The sequence below is a fragment of the Chiloscyllium punctatum genome, chromosome 47 (genome assembly GCF_047496795.1).
Source record: "Chiloscyllium punctatum isolate Juve2018m chromosome 47, sChiPun1.3, whole genome shotgun sequence".
NCBI lineage: Eukaryota > Metazoa > Chordata > Chondrichthyes > Orectolobiformes > Hemiscylliidae > Chiloscyllium > Chiloscyllium punctatum.
The window spans coordinates 42,839,226-42,859,515 of NC_092785.1; the positions used below are offsets into that span (position 1 = coordinate 42,839,226).

At 52.6% G+C, this 20,290-nt stretch overlaps 1 protein-coding gene across 1 annotated transcript in view; it reads right to left on the reverse strand.

The window, feature by feature from the left end:
- The window catches only part of LOC140468686 (T-cell surface glycoprotein CD3 zeta chain-like), a 684,153-nt gene extending 664,137 nt beyond the window's left edge, over window positions 1-20,016 (reverse strand). Inside the window, exons 1-6 of the mRNA XM_072564760.1 lie at window positions 19,977-20,016; window positions 19,817-19,909; window positions 17,480-17,571; window positions 16,281-16,325; window positions 15,436-15,510; window positions 9,903-9,923 (exon numbers count right to left, since the gene is read on the reverse strand). Of these exons, the coding sequence (XP_072420861.1) occupies window positions 9,903-9,923; window positions 15,436-15,510; window positions 16,281-16,325; window positions 17,480-17,571; window positions 19,817-19,909; window positions 19,977-20,016 (366 nt within the window). The remainder of the gene's footprint in view (window positions 1-9,902; window positions 9,924-15,435; window positions 15,511-16,280; window positions 16,326-17,479; window positions 17,572-19,816; window positions 19,910-19,976) is intronic.
- Window positions 20,017-20,290: the final 274 nt, after the last annotated feature.

Sequence of the window (20,290 nt, forward strand, 5' to 3'; positions counted from 1 at the left end):
GTTAGAGAGACTGTCACAGAGAGAGAGAGAGAGAGAGAGGGGCAGGTTAGAGAGACTGTCACAGAGAGAGAGAGAGAGAGAGAGAGAGGGGCAGGTTAGAGAGACTGTCACAGAGAGAGAGAGAGAGAGAGAGAGAGAGGGGCAGGTTAGAGAGACTGTCACAGAGAGAGAGAGAGAGAGAGGGGCAGGTTAGAGAGACTGTCACAGAGAGAGAGAGAGAGAGAGAGGGGCAGGTTAGAGAGACTGTCACAGAGAGAGAGAGAGAGAGAGAGGGGCAGGTTAGAGAGACTGTCACAGAGAGAGAGAGAGAGAGAGGGGCAGGTTAGAGAGACTGTCACAGAGAGAGAGAGAGAGAGAGGGGCAGGTTAGAGAGACTGTCACAGAGAGAGAGAGAGAGAGAGAGGGGCAGGTTAGAGAGACTGTCACAGAGAGAGAGAGAGAGAGAGAGGGGCAGGTTAGAGAGACTGTCACAGAGAGAGAGAGAGAGAGAGAGGGCAGGTTAGAGAGACTGTCACAGAGAGAGAGAGAGAGAGAGAGAGGGGCAGGTTAGAGAGACTGTCACAGAGAGAGAGAGAGAGAGAGAGAGAGGGGCAGGTTAGAGAGACTGTCACAGAGAGAGAGAGAGAGAGAGGGGCAGGTTAGAGAGACTGTCACAGAGAGAGAGAGAGAGAGAGAGAGAGGGGCAGGTTAGAGAGACTGTCACAGAGAGAGAGAGAGAGAGAGGGGCAGGTTAGAGAGACTGTCACAGAGAGAGAGAGAGAGAGAGAGAGGGGCAGGTTAGAGAGACTGTCACAGAGAGAGAGAGAGAGAGAGGGGCAGGTTAGAGAGAATGTCACAGAGAGAGAGAGAGAGAGAGAGAGAGAGGGGCAGGTTAGAGAGACTGTCACAGAGAGAGAGAGAGAGAGAGGGGCAGGTTAGAGAGACTGTCACAGAGAGAGAGAGAGAGAGAGAGAGGGGGGCAGGTTAGAGAGACTGTCACAGAGAGAGAGAGAGAGAGAGGGGCAGGTTAGAGAGACTGTCACAGAGAGAGAGAGAGAGAGAGGGGCAGGTTAGAGAGACTGTCACAGAGAGAGAGAGAGAGAGAGAGGGGCAGGTTAGAGAGACTGTCACAGAGAGAGAGAGAGAGAGAGGGGCAGGTTAGAGAGACTGTCACAGAGAGAGAGAGAGAGAGAGAGAGGGGCAGGTAGAGAGACTGTCACAGAGAGAGAGAGAGAGAGGGGCAGGTTAGAGAGACTGTCACAGAGAGAGAGAGAGAGAGAGGGGCAGGTTAGAGAGACTGTCACAGAGAGAGAGAGAGAGAGAGAGAGAGGGGCAGGTTAGAGAGACTGTCACAGAGAGAGAGAGAGAGAGAGGGGCAGGTTAGAGAGACTGTCACAGAGAGAGAGAGAGAGAGAGAGGGGCAGGTTAGAGAGACTGTCACAGAGAGAGAGAGAGAGAGAGGGGCAGGTTAGAGAGAATGTCACAGAGAGAGAGAGAGAGAGAGAGAGAGAGAGGGGCAGGTTAGAGAGACTGTCACAGAGAGAGAGAGAGAGAGAGGGGCAGGTTAGAGAGACTGTCACAGAGAGAGAGAGAGAGAGAGAGGGGGGCAGGTTAGGGAGACTGTACCAGAGAGAGAGAGAGAGGGGCAGGTTAGAGAGACTGTCACAGAGAGAGAGAGAGAGAGAGGGGCAGGTTAGAGAGACTGTCACAGAGAGAGAGAGAGAGAGAGAGGGGCAGGTTAGAGAGACTGTCACAGAGAGAGAGAGAGGGAGGGGCAGGTTAGAGAGACTGTCACAGAGAGAGAGAGAGAGAGAGAGAGGGGCAGGTTAGAGAGACTGTCACTGAGAGAGAGAGAGAGAGGGGCAGGTTAGAGAGACTGTCACAGAGAGAGAGAGAGAGAGAGAGAGAGGGGCAGGTTAGAGAGACTGTCACAGAGAGAGAGAGAGAGAGGGGCAGGTTAGAGAGAATGTCACAGAGAGAGAGAGAGAGAGAGAGAGAGGGGCAGGTTAGAGAGACTGTCACAGAGAGAGAGAGAGAGGGGGCAGGTTAGAGAGACTGTCACAGAGAGAGAGAGAGAGAGAGAGGGGCAGGTTAGAGAGACTGTCACAGAGAGAGAGAGAGAGAGAGGGGCAGGTTAGAGAGAATGTCACAGAGAGAGAGAGAGAGAGAGAGAGAGAGGGGCAGGTTAGAGAGACTGTCACAGAGAGAGAGAGAGAGAGAGGGGCAGGTTAGAGAGACTGTCACAGAGAGAGAGAGAGAGAGAGAGGGGGGCAGGTTAGGGAGACTGTACCAGAGAGAGAGAGAGAGGGGCAGGTTAGAGAGACTGTCACAGAGAGAGAGAGAGAGAGAGGGGCAGGTTAGAGAGACTGTCACAGAGAGAGAGAGAGAGAGAGAGGGGCAGGTTAGAGAGACTGTCACAGAGAGAGAGAGAGGGAGGGGCAGGTTAGAGAGACTGTCACAGAGAGAGAGAGAGAGAGAGAGAGGGGCAGGTTAGAGAGACTGTCACTGAGAGAGAGAGAGAGAGGGGCAGGTTAGAGAGACTGTCACAGAGAGAGAGAGAGAGAGAGAGAGAGAGGCAGGTTAGAGAGACTGTCACAGAGAGAGAGAGAGAGGGGCAGGTTAGAGAGACTGTCACAGAGAGAGAGAGAGAGAGAGGGGCAGGTTAGAGAGACTGTCACAGAGAGAGAGAGAGAGAGAGAGGGGCAGGTTAGAGAGACTGTCACAGAGAGAGAGAGAGAGAGAGGGGCAGGTTAGAGAGACTGTCACAGAGAGAGAGAGAGAGAGAGAGAGGGGCAGGTTAGAGAGACTGTCACAGAGAGAGAGAGAGAGGGGCAGGTTAGAGAGACTGTCACAGAGAGAGAGAGAGAGAGGGGCAGGTTAGAGAGACTGTCACAGAGAGAGAGAGAGAGAGGGGCAGGTTAGAGAGACTGTCACAGAGAGAGAGAGAGAGAGAGAGGGGCAGGTTAGAGAGACTGTCACAGAGAGAGAGAGAGAGGGGCAGGTTAGAGAGACTGTCACAGAGAGAGAGAGAGAGAGAGAGAGGGGCAGGTTAGAGAGACTGTCACAGAGAGAGAGAGAGAGAGAGGGGCAGGTTAGAGAGACTGTCACAGAGAGAGAGAGAGAGAGAGAGAGGGGCAGGTTAGAGAGACTGTCACAGAGAGAGAGAGAGAGAGAGAGGGGCAGGTTAGAGAGACTGTCACAGAGAGAGAGAGAGAGAGAGGGGGGCAGGTTAGAGAGACTGTCACAGAGAGAGAGAGAGAGAGAGGGGCAGGTTAGAGAGACTGTCACAGAGAGAGAGAGAGAGGGGCAGGTTAGAGAGACTGTCACAGAGAGAGAGAGAGAGAGAGAGAGAGAGAGGGGCAGGTTAGAGAGACTGTCACAGAGAGAGAGAGAGAGAGAGGGGGGCAGGTTAGAGAGACTGTCACAGAGAGAGAGAGAGAGAGAGGGGCAGGTTAGAGAGACTGTCACAGATAGAGAGAGAGAGAGAGAGAGAGGGGCAGGTTAGAGAGACTGTCACAGAGAGAGAGAGAGAGAGAGGGGCAGGTTAGAGAGACTGTCACAGAGAGAGAGAGAGAGAGAGAGAGGCAGGTTAGAGAGACTGTCACAGAGAGAGAGAGAGAGAGGGGCAGGTTAGAGAGACTGTCACAGAGAGAGAGAGAGAGAGAGAGGGGCAGGTTAGAGAGACTGTCACAGAGAGAGAGAGAGAGAGAGAGAGAGAGAGGGGCAGGTTAGAGAGACTGTCACAGAGAGAGAGAGAGAGGGGGGCAGGTTAGAGAGACTGTCACAGAGAGAGAGAGATAGAGAGAGAGAGGGGCAGGTTAGAGAGACTGTCACAGAGAGAGAGAGAGAGGGGCAGGTTAGAGAGACTGTCACAGAGAGAGAGAGCGAGAGAGAGGGGCAGGTTAGAGAGACTGTAACAGAGAGAGAGAGGGGCAGGTTAGAGAGACTGTCACAGAGAGAGAGAGAGAGAGAGAGGGGCAGGTTAGAGAGACTGTCACAGAGAGAGAGAGAGAGAGAGAGGGGCAGGTTAGAGAGACTGTCACAGAGAGAGAGAGAGAGGGGCAGGTTAGAGAGACTGTCACAGAGAGAGAGAGAGAGAGAGGGGCAGGTTAGAGAGACTGTCACAGAGAGAGAGAGAGAGAGAGAGGGGCAGGTTAGAGAGACTGTCACAGAGAGAGACAGAGAGAGAGGGGCAGGTTAGAGAGACTGTCACAGAGAGAGAGAGAGAGAGGGGCAGGTTAGAGAGACTGTCACAGAGAGAGAGAGAGAGAGAGAGGGGCAGGTTAGAGAGACTGTCACAGAGAGAGAGAGAGGGAGGGGCAGGTTAGAGAGACTGTCACAGAGAGAGAGAGAGAGAGAGAGGGGCAGGTTAGAGAGACTGTCACTGAGAGAGAGAGAGAGAGGGGCAGGTTAGAGAGACTGTCACAGAGAGAGAGAGAGAGAGAGGGGCAGGTTAGAGAGACTGTCACAGAGAGAGAGAGAGAGAGGCAGGTTAGAGAGACTGTCACAGAGAGAGAGAGAGAGGGGCAGGTTAGAGAGACTGTCACAGAGAGAGAGAGAGAGAGAGAGAGAGGGGCAGGTTAGAGAGACTGTCACAGAGAGAGAGAGAGAGAGGGGCAGGTTAGAGAGACTGTCACAGAGAGAGAGAGAGAGAGAGGGGCAGGTTAGAGAGACTGTCACAGAGAGAGAGAGAGAGAGAGGGGCAGGTTAGAGAGACTGTCACAGAGAGAGAGAGAGAGAGAGGGGCAGGTTAGAGAGACTGTCACAGAGAGAGAGAGAGAGAGGGGCAGGTTAGAGAGACTGTCACAGAGAGAGAGAGAGAGAGAGAGAGAGAGGGGCAGGTTAGAGAGACTGTCACAGAGAGAGAGAGAGAGGGGCAGGTTAGAGAGACTGTCACAGAGAGAGAGAGAGAGAGAGGGGCAGGTTAGAGAGACTGTCACAGAGAGAGAGAGAGAGAGAGAGGCAGGTTAGAGAGACTGTCACAGAGAGAGAGAGAGAGGGGCAGGTTAGAGAGACTGTCACAGAGAGAGAGAGAGAGAGAGAGAGAGAGAGGGGCAGGTTAGAGAGACTGTCACAGAGAGAGAGAGAGAGAGAGAGGGGCAGGTTAGAGAGACTGTCACAGAGAGAGAGAGAGAGAGAGAGGGGCAGGTTAGAGAGACTGTCACAGAGAGAGAGAGAGGGAGGGGCAGGTTAGAGAGACTGTCACAGAGAGAGAGAGAGAGAGAGGGGCAGGTTAGAGAGACTGTCACAGAGAGAGAGAGAGGGGGAGGTTAGAGAGACTGTCACAGAGAGAGAGAGAGGGGCAGGTTAGAGAGACTGTCACAGAGAGAGAGAGAGGGGGAGAGAGGGGCAGGTTAGAGAGACTGTCACAGAGAGAGAGAGAGAGAGAGGGGCAGGTTAGAGAGACTGTCACAGAGAGAGAGAGAGAGGGGCAGGTTAGAGAGACTGTCACAGAGAGAGAGAGAGAGAGAGGGGCAGGTTAGAGAGACTGTCACAGAGAGAGAGAGAGAGGGGCAGGTTAGAGAGACTGTCACAGAGAGAGAGAGAGAGAGAGAGGGGCAGGTTAGAGAGACTGTCACAGAGAGAGAGAGAGAGAGAGGGGCAGGTTAGAGAGACTGTCACAGAGAGAGAGAGAGGGGGAGGTTAGAGAGACTGTCACAGAGAGAGAGAGAGAGAGAGAGAGGGGCAGGTTAGAGAGACTGTCACAGAGAGAGAGAGAGAGAGAGGGGCAGGTTAGAGAGACTGTCACAGAGAGAGAGAGAGGGGGAGGTTAGAGAGACTGTCACAGAGAGAGAGAGAGGGGCAGGTTAGAGAGACTGTCACAGAGAGAGAGAGAGAGGGGCAGGTTAGAGAGACTGTCACAGAGAGAGAGAGAGAGAGAGAGAGGGGCAGGTTAGAGAGACTGTCACAGAGAGAGAGAGAGAGGGGCAGGTTAGAGAGACTGTCACAGAGAGAGAGAGAGAGAGAGAGGCAGGTTAGAGAGACTGTCACAGAGAGAGAGAGAGAGAGAGGGGGGCAGGTTAGAGAGACTGTCACAGAGAGAGAGAGAGAGAGGGGCAGGTTAGAGAGACTGTCACAGAGAGAGAGAGAGAGAGGGGCAGGTTAGAGAGTCTGTCACAGAGAGAGAGAGAGAGAGAGAGGGGCAGGTTAGAGAGAATGTCACAGAGAGAGAGAGAGAGGGGCAGGTTAGAGAGACTGTCACAGAGAGAGAGAGAGAGAGAGAGGGGGGGGCAGGTTAGAGAGACTGTCACAGAGAGAGAGAGAGAGAGGGGCAGGTTAGAGAGACTGTCACAGAGAGAGAGAGAGGGGCAGGTTAGAGAGACTGTCACAGAGAGAGAGAGAGAGAGAGAGGGGCAGGTTAGAGAGACTGTCACAGAGAGAGAGAGAGGGGCAGGTTAGAGAGACTGTCACAGAGAGAGAGAGAGAGGGGCAGGTTAGAGAGACTGTCACAGAGAGAGAGAGAGAGAGAGAGGGGCAGGTTAGAGAGACTGTCACAGAGAGAGAGAGAGAGAGAGAGAGAGAGGCAGGTTAGAGAGACTGTCACAGAGAGAGAGAGAGAGAGAGGGGCAGGTTAGAGAGACTGTCACAGAGAGACAGAGAGAGAGAGAGGGGCAGGTTAGAGAGACTGTCACAGAGAGAGAGAGAGAGAGGGGCAGGTTAGAGAGACTGTCACAGAGAGAGAGAGAGAGGGGCAGGTTAGAGAGACTGTCACAGAGAGAGAGAGAGAGAGAGGGGCAGGTTAGAGAGACTGTCACAGAGAGAGAGAGAGAGAGAGGGGCAGGTTAGAGAGACTGTCACAGAGAGAGAGAGAGAGAGAGAGAGAGGGGCAGGTTAGAGAGACTGTCACAGAGAGAGAGAGAGAGAGAGAGAGGGGCAGGTTAGAGAGACTGTCACAGAGAGAGAGAGAGAGAGAGAGGCAGGTTAGAGAGACTGTCACAGAGAGAGAGAGAGAGGGGCAGGTTAGAGAGACTGTCACAGAGAGAGAGAGAGAGAGAGAGAGAGAGGGGCAGGTTAGAGAGACTGTCACAGAGAGAGAGAGAGAGAGAGAGGGGCAGGTTAGAGAGACTGTCACAGAGAGAGAGAGAGAGAGAGAGGGGCAGGTTAGAGAGACTGTCACAGAGAGAGAGAGAGGGAGGGGCAGGTTAGAGAGACTGTCACAGAGAGAGAGAGAGAGAGTGGGGCAGGTTAGAGAGACTGTCACAGAGAGAGAGAGAGGGGGAGGTTAGAGAGACTGTCACAGAGAGAGAGAGAGGGGCAGGTTCGAGAGACTGTCACAGAGAGAGAGAGAGGGGGAGAGAGGGGCAGGTTAGAGAGACTGTCACAGAGAGAGAGAGAGAGAGAGGGGCAGGTTAGAGAGACTGTCACAGAGAGAGAGAGAGAGGGGCAGGTTAGAGAGACTGTCACAGAGAGAGAGAGAGAGAGAGGGGCAGGTTAGAGAGACTGTCACAGAGAGAGAGAGAGAGGGGCAGGTTAGAGAGACTGTCACAGAGAGAGAGAGAGAGAGAGGGGCAGGTTAGAGAGACTGTCACAGAGAGAGAGAGAGAGAGAGGGGCAGGTTAGAGAGACTGTCACAGAGAGAGAGAGAGGGGGAGGTTAGAGAGACTGTCACAGAGAGAGAGAGAGAGAGAGAGAGGGGCAGGTTAGAGAGACTGTCACAGAGAGAGAGAGAGAGAGAGGGGCAGGTTAGAGAGACTGTCACAGAGAGAGAGAGAGGGGGAGGTTAGAGAGACTGTCACAGAGAGAGAGAGAGGGGCAGGTTAGAGAGACTGTCACAGAGAGAGAGAGAGAGGGGCAGGTTAGAGAGACTGTCACAGAGAGAGAGAGAGAGAGAGGGGCAGGTTAGAGAGACTGTCACAGAGAGAGAGAGAGAGGGGCAGGTTAGAGAGACTGTCACAGAGAGAGAGAGAGAGAGAGGCAGGTTAGAGAGACTGTCACAGAGAGAGAGAGAGAGAGGGGGGCAGGTTAGAGAGACTGTCACAGAGAGAGAGAGAGAGAGGGGCAGGTTAGAGAGACTGTCACAGAGAGAGAGAGAGAGAGGGGCAGGTTAGAGAATCTGTCACAGAGAGAGAGAGAGAGAGAGAGGGGCAGGTTAGAGAGAATGTCACAGAGAGAGAGAGAGAGGGGCAGGTTAGAGAGACTGTCACAGAGAGAGAGAGAGAGAGAGAGGGGGGGGCAGGTTAGAGAGACTGTCACAGAGAGAGAGAGAGAGAGGGGCAGGTTAGAGAGACTGTCACAGAGAGAGAGAGAGGGGCAGGTTAGAGAGACTGTCACAGAGAGAGAGAGAGAGAGAGAGGGGCAGGTTAGAGAGACTGTCACAGAGAGAGAGAGAGGGGCAGGTTAGAGAGACTGTCACAGAGAGAGAGAGAGAGGGGCAGGTTAGAGAGACTGTCACAGAGAGAGAGAGAGAGAGAGAGGGGCAGGTTAGAGAGACTGTCACAGAGAGAGAGAGAGAGAGAGAGAGAGAGGCAGGTTAGAGAGACTGTCACAGAGAGAGAGAGAGAGAGAGGGGCAGGTTAGAGAGACTGTCACAGAGAGACAGAGAGAGAGAGAGGGGCAGGTTAGAGAGACTGTCACAGAGAGAGAGAGAGAGAGGGGCAGGTTAGAGAGACTGTCACAGAGAGAGAGAGAGAGAGAGAGAGAGGGGCAGGTTAGAGAGACTGTCACAGAGAGAGAGAGAGGGGCAGGTTAGAGAGACTGTCACAGAGAGAGAGAGAGAGGGGGCAGGTTAGAGAGACTGTCACAGAGAGAGAGAGAGAGGGGCAGGTTAGAGAGACTGTCACAGAGAGAGAGAGAGAGAGAGAGAGGGGCAGGTTAGAGAGACTGTCACAGAGAGAGAGAGAGAGGGGCAGGTTAGAGAGACTGTCACAGAGAGAGAGAGAGAGAGAGAGAGGCAGGTTAGAGAGACTGTCACAGAGAGAGAGAGAGAGAGAGGCAGGTTAGAGAGACTGTCACAGAGAGAGAGAGAGAGAGAGGGGCAGGTTAGAGAGACTGTCACAGAGAGAGAGAGAGAGAGGGGCAGGTTAGAGAGACTGTCACAGAGAGAGAGAGAGAGAGAGAGAGGGGCAGGTTAGAGAGACTGTCACAGAGAGAGAGAGAGAGGGGCAGGTTAGAGAGACTGTCACAGAGAGAGAGAGAGAGAGGGACAGGTTAGAGAGACTGTCACAGAGAGAGAGAGAGAGGGGCAGGTTAGAGAGACTGTCACAGAGAGAGAGAGAGAGAGAGAGAGGGGCAGGTTAGAGAGACTGTCACAGAGAGAGAGAGAGAGGGGCAGGTTAGAGAGACTGTCACAGAGAGAGAGAGAGAGGGGCAGGTTAGAGAGACTGTCACAGAGAGAGAGAGAGAGAGGGACAGGTTAGAGAGACTGTCACAGAGAGAGAGAGAGAGGGGCAGGTTAGAGAGACTGTCACAGAGAGAGAGAGAGAGAGAGGGGCAGGTTAGAGAGACTCTCACTGAGAGAGAGAGAGGGGGAGGTTAGAGAGACTGTCACAGAGAGAGAGAGAGAGAGGGGCAGGTTAGAGAGACTGTCACAGAGAGAGAGAGAGAGAGAGAGGGGCAGGTTAGAGAGACTGTCACAGAGAGAGAGAGAGAGAGAGAGAGGGGCAGGTTAGAGAGACTGTCACAGAAAGAGAGAGAGAGAGGGACAGGTTAGAGAGACTGTCACAGAGAGAGAGAGAGAGGGGCAGGTTAGAGAGACTGTCACAGAGAGAGAGAGAGAGAGAGGGACAGGTTAGAGAGACTGTCACAGAGAGAGAGAGAGGGAGAGGGGGGCAGGTTAGAGAGACTGTCACAGAGAGAGAGAGAGAGAGAGAGAGGGGGGCAGGTTAGAGAGACTGTCACAGAGAGAGAGAGAGAGAGAGGGGCAGGTTAGAGAGACTGTCACAGAGAGAGAGAGAGAGAGAGAGAGACACAATGGAAACTCTCACCGTGTAAATTCCTTCTTCTTTCTGGATGGGGACAGAATGAGATAGAAAGACACATTAGAGAGCGGTATCAACATCGGAGATTAACGACCCCCTCGGGACAGTGACTATCATAGAGAGATAGACATAGATACAGTGTAAAGCTTTCTCTACACTGTCACCCTTGCAACACTCGCAGGACAGTGAGGACAGGGCTAGGTGTACAAGGTGGTGAGAGTGCACCAGTAATCAGGATGTTGGTTTGAAGTGTGTCAGGAGCATCCAGAATAAGGTGGGTGAACTTGCAGCTTGGGTTAGTACCTGGGACTTCACTGTTGTGGCCATTTCGGAGACATAGATAGTGCAGGGACAGGAATGGTTGTTGCAGGTTCCAGGATTTCGATGTTTCAGTAAGAACTGAGAAGATGGTAAAAGAGGGGGAGGTGTGGCATTGTTGGTCAAGGACAGTATTACAGTTGCAGAAAGGATGTTTTGGGGACTCGTCAACTGAGGTCGTATGGGCTGAGGTTAGAAACAGGAAAGGAGAGGTCACCCTGTTGGGAGTTTTCTACAGGCCTCTGAATAGTTCCAGAGATGTAGAGGAAAGGATAGCAAAGATGATTCTCGATAGGAGTGAGAGAGACAGAGTAGTTGTCATGGGGGGACTTCAACTTTCCAAATATTAACTGGGAACACTACAGTATGAGTACTATAGATGGGTCAGTTTTTGTCCAGTGTGTGCAGGAGGGCTTCCTGACACAGTATGTAGACAGGCCTACAAGGGGCGAGGCCACATTAGATTTGGTACTGGGTAATGAGCCCGGCCAGGTGTTAGACTTGGAAGTAGGTGAGCACTTTGGTGAAGTAGGTGAGCACTTTGGTGATAGCGATCACAATTCGGTTATGTTTACAATAGCAATGGGCAGGGTTAGGTATATACCGTGGGGTAAGAGATATAACTGGGGGAAAGGCAATTATGATGCGATTTGGCAAGATTTAGGATGCATAGGATGGGGGAGGAAACAGCAGGGGATGGACACAGTTGAAATGTGGAGTTTATTCAAGAAACTGCAGGATTGGGCTGAGAGGTGGCAAATGGAGTTCAATGCAGCTAAATGTGAGGTGATGCACTTTGGGAAGAGTAACAGGAAGGCAGAGTACTGGGTCAATGGAAAGGTTCTTGGTAGTGTGGGATGTGCAGAGGGATCTTGGAGTCCATGCACATAGATCCCTGAAAGTTGCCACCCAGGTGGATAGTGCTGTTAAGAAGGTATACGGTGTGTTCGGTTTTATTGGGAGAGGGATTGAGTTCCAGAGCCGCAATATCATGCTGCAACTATACAAAACGCTGGTGCGGCCGGACCTGGAATATTGTGTCCAGTTCTGGTCCCCATATTTCAGGAAGGATGTGGAAGCTTTGGAAAAGGTGCCGAGGAGATTTACCAGGATGTTGCCTGGTCTGGAGGGAAGGTCTTATGAGGAAAGGCTGAGAGACTTGGGGCTGTTCTCATTGGAGCGAAGACGGCTAAGAGGGGGATTTGATAGAGACATACAAGATGATCAGAGGATTAGATAGGGTAGACAGTGAGAGTCTTTTTCCTAGGATAATGACGTCAGCTTGTACAAGGGGGATAACTACAAACTGGGGGGGTGATAGATTTAAGACAGATGTCAGAGGCAGGTTCTTTACACAGAGAGTGGTAAGGGTGTGGAATGCCCTCCCTGCTAATGTAGGTAACACAGCCACATTAGGGAGATTTAAACAATCCTTGGATAAGCACATGGATGATTTTGGGAAAGTGTAGGGGGGATGGGCTGAGAATAGTTCACAGGTCGGCACAACCTCGAGGGCCGAAGGGCCTGTTCTGCGCTGGATTGTTCTATGTTCTATGTTCTAACAGCTACTGCGTGTCCTTGATAAGTATGTACCTATCAGGCAGGGAGAAAGTGGTCGAGTGCGGGAGCCATGGTTTATGAAAGAAGTTGAATCTCTTGTCAAGAGGAAGAAGGCGGCTTATGTTAGGATGAGGCGTGAAGGCTCAGTTAGGGGGCTTGAGAGTTACAGATTAGCCACAAAAGATCTAAAGAGAGAACTGAGACACGCCAGGAGGGGACATGAGAAGTTGTTGGTGGATAGGATCAAGGAAAACCCTGAAGCTTTCAATAGGTATATTGGGAATGAAAGAATGACTAGAGTGAGATTAGGGCCAATCAAAGATGGTCGTGGGAAGTTGTGTGTGGAATCTGAGGGCAGAGGGAAAGCACTTAATGAACAATTTTCATCAGTATTCACATTGGAAAAGGGCAATATTAGTGAGAATGAGGAGATATAGGCTACTAGGTCAGGTGGCATTGAGGTTAACAAAGAGGAGGCTTTAGCAATTTTGGAAGATCTGAAAATAAATAAATCCCATCTGGTCTGATCCTCGGATTCTCTGGGAAACCAGGAAGGAGATTGCAGAGCCTTTGATCTTTATGTTGTCATTGTCGACAGGAATAGTGCCAGAAGGCTGGAGGTTAGTAAATGTTCCCTTGGCCTAGAAGGGGAGTAGAGACAACCCTGGTAATTATAGACCAGTGAGCCTTACTGCGGTTGTGGGTAAAGTCTTGGAAAGGATTATAAGAGATAGGATTTCTAATCATGTAGAAAGGAATAAGTTGATTAGGGATAGTCAACACGGTTTTGTGAAGGGTAGGTCGTGCCTCACAAACCTTATTGAGTTCTTTGAGATGGTGACTAAAAGGTGGATGAGGGTAAAGTGGTCGATGTGGTGTATGTGGACTTCAGTAAGGCATTCGATAAGGTTCCACACGGTAGGCTACTGCACAAGGTACAGAGATTCGGGATTGAAGGTGATTTGGCGATTTGGATCAGAAATTGGCTAGCTGAAAGAAGACAGAGGGTGGTGACTGATGGGAAAGGTTCATCCTGGAGGTCAGTTACCAGTGGTGTGCCACAAGGATCTGCTTTGGGGCCACTGCTGTTTATCATTTTTGATAAATGATCTGGATGTTGGCGTAGAAGGATGGGTTAGTAAATTTGCGGATGACACTAAGGTAGGTAGACTTGTGGATAGTGACAAAGGATGTTGTGGGTTACAGAGGGACATGGATAAGCTGCAGAGCTGGGCTGAGAGGTGGCAAATGGAGTTTAATGCGGGAAAGTGTGAGGTGACTCACTTCGTAAGGAGTAACAGAAATGCAGACTACTGGGCTAATGGTAAAGTTCTTGGCAGTGTAGATGAGCAGAGAGATCTCGGTGTCCAGATGCATAAATCCCTGAAGGTTGCCACCCAGGTTGAAAGGGTTGTTAAGAAGGTATACGATGTGTTGGCATTTATTGGGTATGGGGATTGAGTTTAGGAGCTACGAGGTCATGCTTCAGCTGTACAAGATATTCGTAAGGACACACCTGGTGTATTGTGTACAGTTCTGGTCACCGCATTATAGGAAGGATGTGGAAGCTTTGGAAAGGGTTCAGAGGAGATTTACCAGGATGTTGCCTGGTCTGGAGGGACGGTCTTAGGAGGAAAGGCTGAGGGAACTGAGGCTGTTTTCATTAGAGAGAAGAAGGTTGAGAGGTGACTTAGAGACATAAGATAATCAGAGGGTGAGACAGGGTGGACAGGGAGAGCCTTTCCCCCCCAGATGGTGATGGCTAGCACAAGGGGACATAGCTTTAAACTGAGGGGGTGATAGATGTCGGACAGATATCAGAGGTAGGTTCTTTACTCAGAGAATAGGAGGGGGCGTGGAACGCACTGCCTGCAACAGCAGTAGACTCACCAACGTTAACGGCATTTAAATGGGCATTGGACATACACATGGGTAAGAATGGAATAGTGGAGGTGACATGGGCATCAGAGTAATTTCACAGGTCAGCACAACATTGAGGGCCGAAGGGCCTGTACAGGGACAGCACGGGGTTAGTTACAGAGTAAAGCTCCCTCTACACTGTCCCCCATCAAACACTCCCAAGACAGGGACAGCACGGGGTTAGATACAGAGTAAAGCTCTCTCTACACTGTCCCCCCCATCAAACACTCCCAGGACAGGGACAGCACGAGGTTAGATACAGAGTCAAGCTCCCTCTACACTGTCCCCCCATCAAACACTCCCAGGACAGGGACAGCACGGGGTTAGATACAGAGTAAAGCTCCCTCTACACTGTCCCCCCATCAAACACTCCCAGGACAGGGACAGCACGGGGTTAGATACAGAGTAAAGCTCCCTCTACACTGTCCCCCATCAAACACTCCCAGGACAGGGACAGCACGGGGTTAGATACAGAGTAAAGCTCCCTCTACACTGTCCCCCATCAAACACTCCCAGGGACAGGGACAGCACGGGGTTAGATACAGAGTAAAGCTCCCTCTACACTGTCCCCCATCAAACACTCCCAGGACAGGGACAGCACGGGGTTAGATACAGAGTAAAGCTCCCTCTACACTGTCCCCCATCAAACACTCCCAGGGCACGGGACAGCACGGGGTTAGATACAGAGTAAAGCTCCCTCTACACTGTCCCCCCATCAAACACTCCCAGGACAGGGACAGCACGGGGTTAGATACAGAGTAAAGCTCCCTCTACACTGTCCCCCATCAAACACTCCCAGGACAGGGACAGCACGGGGTTAGATACAGAGTAAAGCTTCCTCTACACTGTCCCCCATCAAACACTCCCAGGACAGGGTCAGCACGGGGTTAGATACAGAGTAAAGCTTCCTCTACACTGTCCCCCATCAAACACTCCCAGGACAGGGACAGCACGGGGTTAGATACAGAGTAAAGCTCCCTCTACACTGTCCCCCATCAAACACTCCCAGGACAGGGACAGCACGGGGTTAGATACAGAGTAAAGCTCCCTCTACACTGTCCCCCATCAAACACTCCCAGGACAGGGACAGCACGGGGTTAGATACAGAGTAAAGCTCCCTCTACACTGTCCCCCATCAAACACTCCCAGGACAGGGTCAGCACGGGGTTAGATACAGAGTAAAGCTTCCTCTACACTGTCCCCCATCAAACACTCCCAGGACAGGGACAGCACGGGGTTAGATACAGAGTAAAGCTCCCTCTACACTGTCCCCCATCAAACACTCCCAGGACAGGGTCAGCACGGGGTTAGATACAGAGTAAAGCTCCCTCTACACTGTCCCCCATCAAACACTCCCAGGACAGGGACAGCACGGGGTTAGATACAGAGTAAAGCTCCCTCTACACTGTCCCCCATCAAACACTCCCAGGACAGGGACAGCACGGGGTTAGATACAGAGTAAAGCTCCCTCTACACTGTCCCCCCCATCAAACACTCCCAGGGACAGGGACAGCACGGGGTTAGATACAGAGTAAAGCTCCCTCTACACTGTCCCCACATCAAACACTCCCAGGGACAGGGACAGCACGGGGTTAGATACAGAGTAAATCTCCCTCTACACTGTCCTCCCCATCAAACACTCCCAGGGACAGGGACAGCACGGGGTTAGATACAAACACTGAAGGCGGTTTTCGAACATTGTGCAGAGACAGCCAGGATTGAGATCGAAATTCCTACTCACCGGCGTTTCCTTGCGAGTCTCCACATTCCCTGGCTTCAGCTCATGATAAATTTCCTTCTGATGGGCGTTGATCTCCTGTCACACAAAAACCAATTCATACATTAACCCCCTCACTCACACTCTCCCCATTTACACACACCGGGCAGTCTGTTCCCCCTATCGGAGGGGGATTAACCCCCTCACTCACCCTCTCCCCATTTACACACACCGGGCAGTCTGTTCCCCCTATCGGAGGGGGATTAACCCCCTCACCCACCCTCTCCCCATTTACACACACCGGGCAGTCTGTCCCCCTATCGGAGGGGGATTAACCCCCTCACTCACCCTCTCCCCATTTACACACACCGGGCAGTCTGTTCCCCCTATCGGAGGGGGATTAACCCCCTCACCCACCCTCTCCCCATTTACACACACCGGGCAGTCTGTTCCCCCTATCGGAGGGGGGATTAACCCCCTCACCCACCCTCTCCCCATTACACACACACCGGGCAGTCTGTTCCCCCGATCGGAGGGGGATTAACCCCCTCACCCACCCTCTCCCCATTTACACACACCGGGCAGTCTGTTCCCCCTATCGGAGGGGGATTAACCCCCTCACCCACCCTCTCCCCATTTACACCCCCCGGGCAGTCTGTGCCCCCTATCGGAGGGGGGATTAACCCCCTCACCCACCCTCTCCCCATTTACACACACCGGGCAGTCTGTTCCCCCTATCGGAGAGGGGATTAACCCCCTCACCCACCCTCTCCCCATTTACACACACCGGGCAGTCTGTTCCCCCTATCGGAGGGGGATTAACCCCCTCACACACACCCCGATCCTGAAATATTGCCCACATTCATTACCTCATACACCGATGTTCCTTCTGCCCCCTTCTTGCGCATCTGGAGCTGCATTAATTTAAGGAATCAAAGAGTTAATAATCTTCGTACATTTGGACGAATCAAAGCCCCCTCCTCCCAGCATTCCTCTCATTCATTTCCCTTTGAAAAAGTGTGATATTCACCCAGCTCCCCCACACTGTCCCTCAGTAACCCCTCTCCCCCCCGCAGTGCCCTGTGTTAATGACTGTATCTCTCCTGATGTTAATCCAGCTCCCTCACACTGTCACTCAGTAACCCCTCCCTCCCCCAGTGCCCTGTGTTACTGACTGTATCTCTCCTGATGTTAATCCAGCTCCCCCACACTGTCCCTCAGTAACCCCTCTCCCCCCCCCCCCGTGCCCTGTGTTAATGACTGTATCTCTCCTGATGTTAATCCAGCTCCCTCACACTGTCCCTCAGTAACCCCTCTCCCCCCCCAGTGCCCTGTGTTACTGACTGTATCTCTCCTGATGTTAATCCAGCTCCCTCACACTGTCCCTCAGTAACCCCTCTCCCCCCCCAGTGCCCTGTGTTACTGACTGTATCTCTCCTGATGTTAATCCAGCTCCCTCACACTGTCCCTCAGTAACCCCTCTCCCCCCCCAGTGCCCTGTGTTACTGACTGTATCTCTCCTGATGTTAATCCAGCTCCCTCACACTGTCCCTCAGTAACCCCTCTCCCCCCCCAGTGCCCTGTGTTACTGACTGTATCTCTCCTGATGTTAATCCAGCTCCCCCACACTGTCTCTCAGTAACCCCTCTCCCCCCCCAGTGCCCTGTGTTACTGACTGTATCTCTCCTGATGTTAATCCAACTCCCCCACACTGTCCCTCAGTAACCCCTCTCCCCCCCCAGTGCCCTGTGTTACTGACTGTATCTCTCCTGATGTTAATCCAGCTCCCTCACACTGTCACTCAATAACCCCTCTCCCCCCAGTGCCCTGTGTTACTGACTGTATCTCTCCTGATGTTAATCCAGCTCCCTCACACTGTCCCTCAGTAACCCCTCTCCCCCCAGTGCCCTGTGTTACTGACTGTATCTCTCCTGATGTTAATCCAGCTCCCCCACACTGTCCCTCAGTAACCCCTCTCCCCCCCCCCAGTGCCCTGTGTTACTGACTGTATCTCTCCTGATGTTAATCCAGCTCCCTCACACTGACTCCCCTCTTCCTTGAGCCTTACCTTAAGTCGGCAGTAGAGAGCTGTTAACACAATCCCATAGAGAAAGAGAACAGCATCCAACACGTAACAGATCTCTGGTGGCTGCAGTGCTTCTAGATAAGGAGAGATAGAGAGACGGGTCAAGTCTCGTTCCTCTCCGGATTCAGCTGCACATCTCTCTGTCTCAGTGCAATGTAGACTCACTGCACAGAAACAGACCCTTCGGCCCAACCCGTCCATGCTGACCCAGATATCCCAACCCAATCTAGTCCCACCTGCCAGCACCCGGCCCATATCCCTCCAAACCCTTCCTATTCATATACCCATCCAGATGCCTCTTAAATGCTGTAATTGTACCAGCCTCCACCACATCCTCTGGCAGCTCATTCCATACACGTACCACCCTCTGGGTGAAAAAGTTGCCCCTTAGATCTCTTTTATATCTTTCCCCTCTCACCCTAAACCTATGCCCCTCTAGTTCTGGACTCCCCCGACCCCAGGGAAAAGACTTTGTCTATTTATCCTATCCATGTCCCTCATGATTTTATAAACCGCTATAAGGTCACCCCTCAGCCTCCGACGCTCCAGGGAAAACAGCCCCAGCCTGTTCAGCCTCTCCCTGTGGCTCAAACCCTCCAACCCTGGCAACATCCTTGTAAATCTTTTCTGAACCCTTTCAAGTTTCACAACATCTTTCCGATAGGAAGGAGACCAGAATTGCACGCAATATTCCAACAGTGGCCTAACCAATGTCCTGTACAGCCGCAACATGACCTCTACTTATTGACATTACTGAAGAATGAAGGAGCTGAGTTCATTGCTGTTCGGATTCCCAACCTCTGACCCACTCTTTCAGTTTCTGTATTAACTGGGCTCCCCACATAAACCCAGCGGCTCCAAGAGCAGGGTCAGAGGCTGGGAATCCTGCAGCGAGTAACTCCCCTCCTGACTCTCCCCCCAAAGCCTGTCCCACCATCTACCAGGCCCAGGTCAGGAGGGTGAGGGGAATACTCCCCACTTGCCCCTGGATGGGGGCAGCGCCAACAACACTCAAGAAGCTTGACCCCATCCAGGGACAAAGCAGCCCCCCCTCCCCCCCCCCACCCCGCGGGATTGGCCCCCCCACCCACAAACACCCCCTCTCTCCCTCCCTCCCCCCACCGACTCTCAGTCGCAGTGGTGTGGACCAGCTACACGATGCCCTTCAGAAATTCCCCAAAGATCCTCAGGCAGCACCTTCCAAACCCCACGGCCACTTCCATCCAGAAGGACCAAGGGGCAGCAGGTACATGGGAACACCAGCCCCCTGCGAGTTCCCCTCCGAGCCCCTCACCATCCCGACTCGGAAAGATATCGCCCTCCCTTCAGTGTGGCTGGGTCAGAATCCTGGAATCCCCTCCCTCAGGGGCATTGGGGGTCAACCCTCAGCACATGGGGGTCAAGGAGGGAGCTCACCCCCCACCTTCTCAAGGGGGTGGGGGGGGGGCAAGGAAAACATGGACTGCGGCGGGTGATGAGGCACAGGAGCAGAGATTAGGCCATTCAACCCATCAGGTCTGGTCTGCCAGAGGTTTCTCAGTCCCATTCGCCCAGTGACCCTTGACAACAAAGATGGCCGCTCACCACCCCATCTCCTCATTGGGTGGGGGGAGGGGGGCAACTAGGGACAGGCAGCAACGTGCACATTCCACAGGTGGACAGAAGGAACCCCAGCTCATTGCCGTGGGTCTGGAGTCACGTGTCGACAACACATTGCCTTCCCAAAAGAACATCAGTCATTCAGATGGGTAGTTGTATTTTAACAGCAACTCTGTCGTCACGCCCGGGAGCAGCTGCCCATTTCCAAGCTCGCTTAATGACTTGGCCTTTTTCTCTGGCACTTGGGATTCATTGCATATCAATGTCACAACCAGGCGGTAGGAGGCCTGCAGGTGCAGGAACTCAGAGTCGAGGGTGTGGTGCTGGGAAAGCACAGCCGGTCCGGCCGCGACCGAGGGAGCGGGAGAGTCGACGTTTTCGGGCCGGAGCCTGGGAGACGTTGCCACGGTCCTCCAAGACCCACGAGGCCGCTATTTCATTTGTGAGAGAGACCGACTGGCGGCGAGTTTAACCTGAGGGTCTCTACACCTCCAGACGGACAGAAAGATTCCATCCCGGGGGGGGGGGGGGGGGGGAGTTTCTCACATTTTCAAGTGGGCTTTGCCAACGTCGAAGCAGAGGAAGGTTCGGCCGTCTGTGAGCCAGGTCTGATCAGAAAGGAGACAGAGGGAAACTCATTATGCCTGGAGAGGCGATAATGGCGGCAATCTGTCTGGTAAGTTTTGACGCAATTGTACAGGGGCCTCGGTGAGACCATACCTGGAGTATTGTGTGCAGTTTTGGTCTCCCACTGACCTCTCTCTCTCGATCTGCGTATCTCACAGTCTCCCTCATCCTCTCTTTCTCTCTTTCCTTATTCCTGAGTCTTCCCCATTCTGTCTGTCTATCTGTCTGTCTCTCTGTCTCTCTTTTGCCTTACCGCAGACTCTCCCCCGTCCTCTCTCTCTCTCTGTCCTCATCCCAGATTCTCCCTCGGCCCCTCTCTCTCTCTCCTTAGTTGTCTCCCCACATCCTCTCTCTCCTTGTTCCATAGTCTCCCACATTTTCTTTCTCTCCCTCTCCTTATCTCAGAATCTCCCCCATCCCCCCCCCTCTCTCTCTCTCTCCATAGTTCAGTCTCCCCATATCCTCTGTATGCTTATCTCATAGACTCCCCCTGTCCTGCCTGTCTGTCTCTCTCTGATCTTAGAGTCTCTCCTGACTCTCTCTCTCCCTCTCCTTACCTCAGTCTGG